The sequence below is a fragment of the Oncorhynchus keta genome, unplaced genomic scaffold (assembly GCF_023373465.1).
Source record: "Oncorhynchus keta strain PuntledgeMale-10-30-2019 unplaced genomic scaffold, Oket_V2 Un_contig_27752_pilon_pilon, whole genome shotgun sequence".
Classification (NCBI taxonomy): Eukaryota; Metazoa; Chordata; class Actinopteri; order Salmoniformes; family Salmonidae; genus Oncorhynchus; species Oncorhynchus keta.
The window spans coordinates 1,948-12,488 of NW_026285684.1; the positions used below are offsets into that span (position 1 = coordinate 1,948).

At 45.3% G+C, this 10,541-nt stretch overlaps 1 protein-coding gene across 1 annotated transcript; it reads right to left on the reverse strand.

Annotated features, from left to right (window-relative positions):
• Positions 1–559: 559 nt before the first annotated feature.
• LOC127922942 (ryanodine receptor 2-like) lies at positions 560–9,862 on the reverse strand (the record flags this gene model as incomplete). Its single annotated transcript, XM_052506937.1, has 3 exons — positions 560–635; positions 1,349–1,429; positions 9,725–9,862. Coding segments are annotated over 3 exons (295 nt in total), but the record flags the coding sequence as incomplete, so codon positions are not given.
• Between the last annotated feature and the right edge of the window lie 679 nt (positions 9,863–10,541).

A 10,541-nucleotide genomic window follows, 5' to 3' on the forward strand; every position in this document is an offset into this window, starting at 1 on the left:
TCTAGCAGCTATCTAAGGGCTCTAGTTGGATGTCTAGCAGATATCTAAGGTCTCTAGTTGGATGTCTAGCAGCTATCTAAGGGCTCTAGTTGGATGTCTAGCAGCTATCTAAGGTCTCTAGTTGGATGTCTAGCAGATATCTAAGGTCTCTAGTTGGATGTCTAGCAGCTATCTAAGGTCTCTAGTTGGATGTCTAGCAGATATCTAAGGTCTCTAGTTGGATGTCTAGCAGCTATCTAAGGGCTCTAGTTGGATGTCTAGCAGCTATCTAAGGGCTCTAGTTGGATGTCTAGCAGCTATCTAAGGGCTCTAGTTTGATGTCTAGCAGCAGCGTGAGCTACAGTTGGACGTCATGTTACCTTCATCAGTAAAGAGTACTGTTCTACCTATTAAACACAGGAGACAGAGAGAGAGAGGGGTACAGAGGGGCACAGCAACAGATCAAGAACAGGAAACCAGTTACCAAATCAAGACCAGGAACAGCTGGTTACTTGGTGTTGGAAGCTAACAGACCAGAGGTAAGTCTGTCCTAAAGGACAATCTGTCCGACTGTACACACCTTTGGCTTCTAGTTCAAGTTTCTTCTTCTTCGCCCAAATATTATGATAGTTCTCTGCAAGCAGTTCTGCCATGGACTGAAAAGAATGGACATAAGAAACACTCAAGTTAATAACTAGACTGGGGCTTACTTTGTCATAACCATTATACACACATCTTGTGTTGCAAGTAACACAGAACGTGTAGCATGTCACTCAGAGCACGTGTAGCGTGTCACTCAGAGTATGTGTAGCGTGTCACTCAGAGTATGTATAGCGTGTCACATGGTACTCAGCGTACGTGTAGCATGTCACTCAGACTGTGTGCAGCGTGTCACTCAGAGTATGTGTATCGTGTCACTGAGAGTATGTGTATCGTTTCACTCAGAGTATGTTTAGCATGTCACTCAGAGTATGTGTAGTGTGTCACTCAGAGTATGGGTAACGTGTAGCGTGTCAGAGTATGTTTAGCGTGTCACATGTCACTCAGAGTATGTTTAGCATGTCATTCAGAGTATGTTTAGCATGTCACTCAGAGTATGTTTAGCATGTCATTCAGAGTATGTTTAGCGTGTCACTCAGAGTATGTTTAGCATGTCACTCAGAGTATGTTTAGCATGTCACTCAGAGTATGTTTAGCATGTAACTCAGAGTATGTGTAGCGTGTCACTCAGAGTATGTGTAGCGTGTCACTCAGAGTACGTGTAGTGTGTCACTCAGAGTATGTTTAGCATGTCACTCAGAGTATGTGTATCGTGTCACTCAGAGTATGTGTATCGTGTCACTCAGAGTATGTGTAGCGTGTCACTCACGTGCAGGTCCCGGGACAGTGTCACATTGCTCATGTCGATGGGTCTGGGGCTGAAACCTGGAGCTCCTTCGACAGAGTGTTGCTGGGAAGAAACACAGAGCGAGAGATGGGACTGTTAGCTACTTGACATGTCCTGTAGTCTCAGGACTCTTCTAAGGACTGTTAGCTACTTGACATGTCCTGTAGTCTCAGGACTCTTCTAAGGACTTTTAGATACTTGACATGTCCTGTAGTCTCAGGACTCTTCTCAGGACTTTTAGCTACTTGACATGTCCTGTAGTCTCAGGACTCTTCTCAGGACTGTTAGCTACTTGACATGTCCTGTAGTCTCAGGACTCTTCTAAGGACTGTTAGCTACTTGACATGTCCTGTAGTCTCAGGACTCTTCTCAGGACTGTTAGCTACGTGACATGTCCTGTAGTCTCAGGACTCTTCTAAGGACTGTTAGCTACTAGACATGTCCTGTAGTCTCAGGACTCTTCTCGGGACTGTTAGCTACTTGACATGTCCTGTAGTCTCAGGACTCTTCTCAGTACTGTTAGCTACTTGACATGTCCTGTAGTCTCAGGACTCTTCTAAGGACTGTTAGCTACTTGACATGTCCTGTAGTCTCAGGACTCTTCTCAGGACTGTTAGCTACGTGACATGTCCTGTAGTCTCAGGACTCTTCTAAGGACTGTTAGCTACTTGACATGTCCTGTAGTCTCAGGACTCTTCTAAGGACTTTTAGATAATTGACATGTCCTGTAGTCTCAGGACTCTTCTAAGGACTGTTAGCTACTTGACATGTCCTGTAGTCTCAGGACTCTTGTCAGGACTGTTAGCTACGTGACATGTCCTGTAGTCTCAGGACTCTTCTCAGGACTGTTCGCTACTTGACATGTCCTGTAGTCTCAGGACTCTTGTCAGGACTGTTAGCTACTTGACATGTCCTGTAATCTCAGGACTCTTCTAAGGACTGTTAGCTACTTGACATGTCCTGTAGTCTCAGGACTCTTCTCAGGACTGTTCGCTACTTGACATGTCCTGTAGTCTCAGGACTCTTGTCAGGATTTTTAGCTACTTGACATGTCCTGTAATCTCAGGACTCTTCTAAGGACTGTTAGCTACTTGACATGTCCTGTAGTCTCAGGACTCTTCTCAGGACTGTTAGCTACGTGACATGTCCTGTAGTCTCAGGACTCTTCTAAGGACTGTTAGCTACTTGACATGTCCTGTAGTCTCAGGACTCTTCTAAGGACTTTTAGATACTTGACATGTCCTGTAGTCTCAGGACTCTTCTAAGGACTGTTAGCTACTTGACATGTCCTGTAGTCTCAGGACTCTTGTCAGGACTGTTAGCTACGTGACATGTCCTGTAGTCTCAGGACTCTTCTCAGGACTGTTCGCTACTTGACATGTCCTGTAGTCTCAGGACTCTTGTCAGGACTGTTAGCTACTTGACATGTCCTATAGTCTCAGGACTCTTCTCAGGACCGTTAGCTACTTGACATGTCCTGTAGTCTCAGGACTCTTGTCAGGACTGTTAGCTACTTGACATGTCCTGTAGTCTCAGGACTATTCTCAGTACTGTTAGCTACGTGACATGTCCTGTAGTCTCAGGACTCTTCTCAGGACTGTTAGCTACTTGACATGTCCTGTAGTCTCAGGACTCTTGTCAGGACTGTTAGCTACTTGACATGTCCTGTAGTCTCAGGACTCTTCTCAGGACTGTTAGCTACTTGACATGTCCTGTAGTCTCAGGACTCTTCTCAGGACTTTTAGCTACTTGACATGTCCTGTAGTCTCAGGACTCTTCTAAGGACTGTTAGCTACTTGACATGTCCTGTAGTCTCAGGACTCTTCTCAGGACTTTTAGCTACTTGACATGTCCTGTAGTCTCAGGACTCTTCTAAGGACTGTTAGCTACTTGACATGTCCTGTAGTCTCAGGACTCTTCTCAGGACCGTTAGCTACTTGACATGTCCTGTAGTCTCAGGACTCTTCTCAGGACCGTTAGCTACTTGACATGTCCTGTAGTCTCAGGACTCTTCTCAGGACTGTTCGCTACTTGACATGTCCTGTAGTCTCAGGACTCTTGTCAGGACTGTTAGCTACTTGACATGTCCTATAGTCTCAGGACTCTTCTCAGGACCGTTAGCTACTTGACATGTCCTGTAGTCTCAGGACTCTTGTCAGGACTGTTAGCTACTTGACATGTCCTATAGTCTCAGGACTCTTCTCAGGACCGTTAGCTACTTGACATGTCCTGTAGTCTCAGGACTCTTGTCAGGACTGTTAGCTACTTGACATGTCCTGTAGTCACAGATCCTGTTAGCTACTTGACATGTCCTGTAGTCTCAGGACTCTTCTCAGGACTGTTAGCTACGTGACATGTCCTGTAGTCACAGATCCTGTTAGCTACGTGACATGTCCTGTAGTCTCAGGACTCTTGTCAGGACTGTTAGCTACGTGACATGTCCTGTAGTCTCAGGACTCTTCTAAGGACTGTTAGCTACTTGACATGTCCTGTAGTCTCAGGACTCTTGTCAGGACTGTTAGCTACTTGACATGTCCTGTAGTCTCAGGACTCTTCTCAGGACTGTTAGCTACTTGACATGTCCTGTAGTCTCAGGACTCTTCTCAGGACTGTTAGCTACTTGACATGTCCTGTAGTCTCAGGACTCTTCTCAGGACTGTTAGCTACTTGACATGTCCTGTAGTCTCAGGACTCTTCTCAGTACTGTTAGCTACTTGACATGTCCTGTAGTCTCAGGACTCTTCTCAGTACTGTTAGCTACTTGACATGTCCTGTAGTCTCAGGACTCTTCTAAGGACTGTTAGCTACTTGACATGTTCTGTAGTCTCAGGACTCTTCTCAGGACTGTTAGCTACTTGACATGTCCTGTAGTCTCAGGACTCTTCTCAGGACTGTTAGCTACTTGACATGTCCTGTAGTCTCAGGACTCTTCTCAGGACTGTTAGCTACTTGACATGTCCTGTAGTCTCAGGACTCTTCTCAGTACTGTTAGCTAGTTGACATGTCCTGTAGTCTCAGGACTCTTCTCAGTACTGTTAGCTACTTGACATGTCCTGTAGTCTCAGGACTCTTCTAAGGACTGTTAGCTACTTGACATGTCCTGTAGTCTCAGGACTCTTCTCAGGACTGTTAGCTACTTGACATGTCCTGTAGTCTCAGGACTCTTCTCAGGACTGTTAGCTACTTGACATGTCCTGTAGTCTCAGGACTCTTCTCAGGACTGTTAACTACTTGACATGTCCTGTAGTCTCAGGACTCTTCTCAGGACTGTTAGCTACTTGACATTTCCTGTAGTCTCAGGATTCTTCTCAGTACTGTTAGCTACTTGACATGTCCTGTAGTCTCAGGACTCTTCTCAGGACTGTTAGCTACTTGACATGTCCTGTAGTCTCAGGACTATTCTAAGGACTGTTAGCTACTTGACATGTCCTGTAGTCTCAGGACTCTTCTCAGTACTGTTAGCTACTTGACATGTCCTGTAGTCTCAGGACTCTTCTAAGGACTGTTAGCTACTTGACATGTCCTGTAGTCTCAGGACTCTTCTCAGTACTGTTAGCTACTTGACATGTCCTGTAGTCTGAGGACTCTTCTCAGTACTGTTAGCTACTTGACATGTCCTGTAGTCTCAGGACTCTTCTAAGGACTGTTAGCTACTTGACATGTCCTGTAGTCTCAGGACTCTTCTCAGGACTGTTAGCTACTTGACATGTCCTGTAGTCTCAGGACTATTCTAAGGACTGTTAGCTACTTGACATGTCCTGTAGTCTCAGGACTCTTCTCAGTACTGTTAGCTACTTGACATGTCCTGTAGTCTCAGGACTCTTCTAAGGACTGTTAGCTACTTGACATGTTCTGTAGTCTCAGGACTCTTCTAAGGACTGTTAGCTACTTGACATGTCCTGTAGTCTCAGGACTCTTCTCAGTACTGTTAGCTACTTGACATGTCCTGTAGTCTCAGGACTCTTCTCAGTACTGTTAGCTACTTGACATGTCCTGTAGTCTCAGGACTCTTCTAAGGACTGTTAGCTACTTGACATGTCCTGTAGTCTCAGGACTCTTCTCAGGACTGTTAGCTACTTGACATGTCCTGTAGTCTCAGGACTATTCTAAGGACTGTTAGCTACTTGACATGTCCTGTAGTCTCAGGACTCTTCTCAGTACTGTTAGCTACTTGACATGTCCTGTAGTCTCAGGACTCTTCTAAGGACTGTTAGCTACTTGACATGTCCTGTAGTCTCAGGACTCTTCTCAGTACTGTTAGCTACTTGACATGTCCTGTAGTCTCAGGACTCTTCTCAGTACTGCTAGCTACTTGACATGTCCTGTAGTCTCAGGACTCTTCTAAGGACTGTTAGCTACTTGACATGTCCTGTAGTCTCAGGACTCTTCTCAGTACTGTTAGCTACTTGACATGTCCTGTAGTCTCAGGACTCTTCTCAGTACTGTTAGCTACTTGACATGTCCTGTAGTCTCAGGACTCTTCTCAGTACTGTTAGCTACTTGACATGTCCTGTAGTCTCAGGACTCTTCTAAGGACTGTTAGCTACTTGACATGTCCTGTAGTCTCAGGACTCTTCTCAGTACTGTTAGCTACTTGACATGTCCTGTAGTCTCAGGACTCTTCTCAGGACTGTTAGCTACTTGACATGTCCTGTAGTCTCAGGACTCTTCTAAGGACTGTTAGCTACTTGACATGTCCTGTAGTCTCAGGACTCTTCTCAGGACTGTTAGCTACTTGACATTTCCTGTAGTCTCAGGACTCTTCTCAGTACTGTTAGCTATTTGACATGTCCTGTAGTCTCAGGACTCTTCTCAGGACTGTTAGCTACTTGACATGTCCTGTAGTCTCAGGACTCTTCTCAGGACTGTTAGCTACTTGACATGTCCTGTAGTCTCAGGACTCTTCTCAGGACTGTTAGCTACTTGACATGTTCTGTAGTCTCAGGACTCTTCTCAGGACTGTTAGCTACTTGACATGTCCTGTAGTCACAGATCCTGTTAGCTACTTGACATGTCCTGTAGTCTCAGGACTCTTCTCAGTACTGTTAGCTACTTGACATGTCCTGTAGTCTCAGGACTCTTCTCAGTACTGTTAGCTACTTGACATGTCCTGTAGTCTCAGGACTCTTCTAAGGACTGTTAGCTACTTGACATGTCCTGTAGTCTCAGGACTCTTCTCAGTACTGTTAGCTACTTGACATGTCCTGTAGTCTCAGGACTCTTCTCAGTACTGTTAGCTACTTGACATGTCCTGTAGTCTCAGGACTCTTCTCAGTACTGTTAGCTACTTGACATGTCCTGTAGTCTCAGGACTCTTCTAAGGACTGTTAGCTACTTGACATGTCCTGTAGTCTCAGGACTCTTCTCAGTACTGTTAGCTACTTGACATGTCCTGTAGTCTCAGGACTCTTCTCAGGACTGTTAGCTACTTGACATGTCCTGTAGTCTCAGGACTCTTCTAAGGACTGTTAGCTACTTGACATGTCCTGTAGTCTCAGGACTCTTCTCAGGACTGTTAGCTACTTGACATTTCCTGTAGTCTCAGGACTCTTCTCAGTACTGTTAGCTATTTGACATGTCCTGTAGTCTCAGGACTCTTCTCAGGACTGTTAGCTACTTGACATGTCCTGTAGTCTCAGGACTCTTCTCAGGACTGTTAGCTACTTGACATGTCCTGTAGTCTCAGGACTCTTCTCAGGACTGTTAGCTACTTGACATGTCCTGTAGTCACAGATCCTGTTAGCTACTTGACATGTCCTGTAGTCTCAGGACTCTTCTCAGGACTGTTAGCTACTTGACATGTCCTGTAGTCTCAGGACTCTTCTAAGGACTGTTAGCTACTTGACATGTCCTGTAGTCTCAGGACTCTTCTAAGGACTGTTAGCTACTTGACATGTCCTGTAGTCTCAGGACTCTTCTCAGGACTGTTAGCTACTTGACATGTCCTGTAGTCTCAGGACTCTTCTCAGGACTGTTAGCTATGTGACATGTCCTGTACTTTGCTCTGACAGGTGAAGGACATACTGTATATTCCGCCAGGCTGAAACAGTCAGTGTCTACTATTGGGAATGTCCCTATTGATCTGTGAAGTGTATGAATCAGAGAGGAGACTGGACGACCACGTAAAGGCATTACCAGGAGCAGCTGGAAGTGTATCACATCACAGTCAGTACTGTACAACTCAGTGCATTAGAATGGATGGAGCAGCTGGAAGTGTATCACATCACAGTCAGTACTGTACAACTCAGTGCATTAGAATGGATGGAGCAGCTGGAAGTGTATCACATCACAGTCAGTACTGTACAACTCAGGGCATTAGAATGGATGGAGCAGCTGGAAGTGTATCACATCACAGTCAGTACTGTACAACTCAGTGCATTAGAATGGATGGAGCAGCTGGAAGTGTATCACATCACAGTCAGTACTGTACAACTCAGTGCATTAGAATGGATGGAGCAGCTGGAAGTGTATCACATCACAGTCAGTACTGTACAACTCAGTGCATTAGAATGGATGGAGCAGCTGGAAGTGTATCACATCACAGTCAGTACTGTACAACTCAGTGCATTAGAATGGATGGAGCAGCTGGAAGTGTATCACATCACAGTCAGTACTGTACAACTCAGTGCATTAGAATGGATGGAGCAGCTGGAAGTGTATCAAATCACAGTCAGTACTGTACAACTCAGTGCATTAGAATGGATGGAGCAGCTGGAAGTGTATCACATCACAGTCAGTACTGTACAACTCAGTGCATTAGAATGGATGGAGCAGCTGGAAGTGTATCACATCACAGTCAGTACTGTACAACTCAGTGCATTAGAATGGATGGAGCAGCTGGAAGTGTATCACATCACAGTCAGTACTGTACAACTCAGTGCATTAGAATGGATGGAGCAGCTGGAAGTGTATCACATCACAGTCAGTACTGTACAACTCAGTGCATTAGAATGGATGGAGCAGCTGGAAGTGTACTGTACAACAGGGCATTAGAATGGATCAGCTGGAAGTATCACATCAGTACTGTACAACTCAGTGCATTAGAATGGATGGAGCAGCTGGAAGTGTATCACATCACAGTCAGTACTGTACAACTCAGTGCATTAGAATGGATGGAGCAGCTGGAAGTGTATCACATCACAGTCAGTACTGTACAACTCAGTGCATTAGAATGGATGGAGCAGCTGGAAGTGTATCACATCACAGTCAGTACTGTACAACTCAGTGCATTAGAATGGATGGAGCAGCTGGAAGTGTATCACATCACAGTCAGTACTGTACAACTCAGTGCATTAGAATGGATGGAGCAGCTGGAAGTGTATCAAATCACAGTCAGTACTGTACAACTCAGTGCATTAGAATGGATGGAGCAGCTGGAAGTGTATCACATCACAGTCAGTACTGTACAACTCAGTGCATTAGAATGGATGGAGCAGCTGGAAGTGTATCACATCACAGTCAGTACTGTACAACTCAGTGCATTAGAATGGATGGAGCAGCTGGAAGTGTATCACATCACAGTCAGTACTGTACAACTCAGTGCATTAGAATGGATGGAGCAGCTGGAAGTGTATCACATCACAGTCAGTACTGTACAACTTAGTGCATTAGAATGGAAGTGTATCACATCACAGTCAGTACTGTACAACTCAGTGCATTAGAATGGATGGAGCAGCTGGAAGTGTATCACATCACAGTGAGTACTGTACAACTCAGTGCATTAGAATGGATGGAGCAGCTGGAAGTGTATCACATCACAGTCAGTACTGTACAACTCAGTGCATTAGAATGGATGGAGCAGCTGGAAGTGTATCACATCACAGTCAGTACTGTACAACTCAGTGCATTAGAATGGATGGAGCAGCTGGAAGTGTATCACATCACAGTCAGTACTGTACAACTCAGTGCATTAGAATGGATGGAGCAGCTGGAAGTGTATCACATCACAGTCAGTACTGTACAACTCAGTGCATTAGAATGGATGGAGCAGCTGGAAGTGTATCACATCACAGTCAGCACTGTACAACTCAGTGCATTAGAATGGATGGAGCAGCTGGAAGTGTATCACATCACAGTCAGTACTGTATAACTCAGTGCATTAGAATGGATGGAGCAGCTGGAAGTGTATCACATCACAGTCAGTACTGTACAACTTAGTGCATTAGAATGGATGGAGCAGCTGGAAGTGTATCACATCACAGTCAGTACTGTACAACTCAGGGCATTAGAATGGATGGAGCAGCTGGAAGTGTATCACATCACAGTCAGTACTGTACAACTCAGTGCATTAGAATGGAAGTGTATCACATCACAGTCAGTGCTGTACCTTGTTACTGTAAGGCTGTGGCCGTATCCTACCTGGCTGATCTGAGAGATCCTACGTGCTCTGTTGTGTAGGCTGGCTGGGTCTCCCTCCCTGGTCCTCTCTATGCTCCAGCACCACATCACCATCGTCTTCAGAGACTCCTTGATAGGCCAACGATACACCTCTTTATCCTGGAGGGACACAGAGAAGAGGATCAGAGAGAGACTGGTGGTTAGAAACATAAACCTCTTTATCCTAGAGGGACACAGAGAAGAGGATCAGAGAGAGACTGGTGGTTAGAAACATAAACCTCTTTATCCTAGAGGGACACAGAGAAGAGGATCAGAGAGAGACTGGTGGTTAGAAACATAAACCTCTTTATCCTAGAGGGACACAGAGAAGAGACTCAGAGAGAGACTGGACCGTAGACAGATATATCTCACAGGGAAGAGACTCAGAGAGAGACTGGACCGTAGACAGATATATCTCACAGGGAAGAGACTCAGAGAGAGACTGGAAGGTAGTAGACAGATATATCTCACAGGGAAGAGACTCAGAGAGAGACTGGATGGTAGACAGATATATCTCACAGGGAAGAGACTCAGAGAGAGACTGGAAGGTAGTAGACAGATATATCTCACAGGGTAGACAGACTCAGTGAGAGACTGGATGGTAGTAGACAGATATATCTCACAGGGAAGAGACTCAGAGAGAGACTGGAAGGTAGTAGACAGATATATCTCACAGGGAAGAGACTCAGAGAGAGACTGGAAGGTAGTAGACAGATATATCTCACAGGGAAGAGACTCAGGAGAGAGACTGGAAGGTAGTAGACAGATATATCTCACAGGGAAGAGACTCAGAGAGACT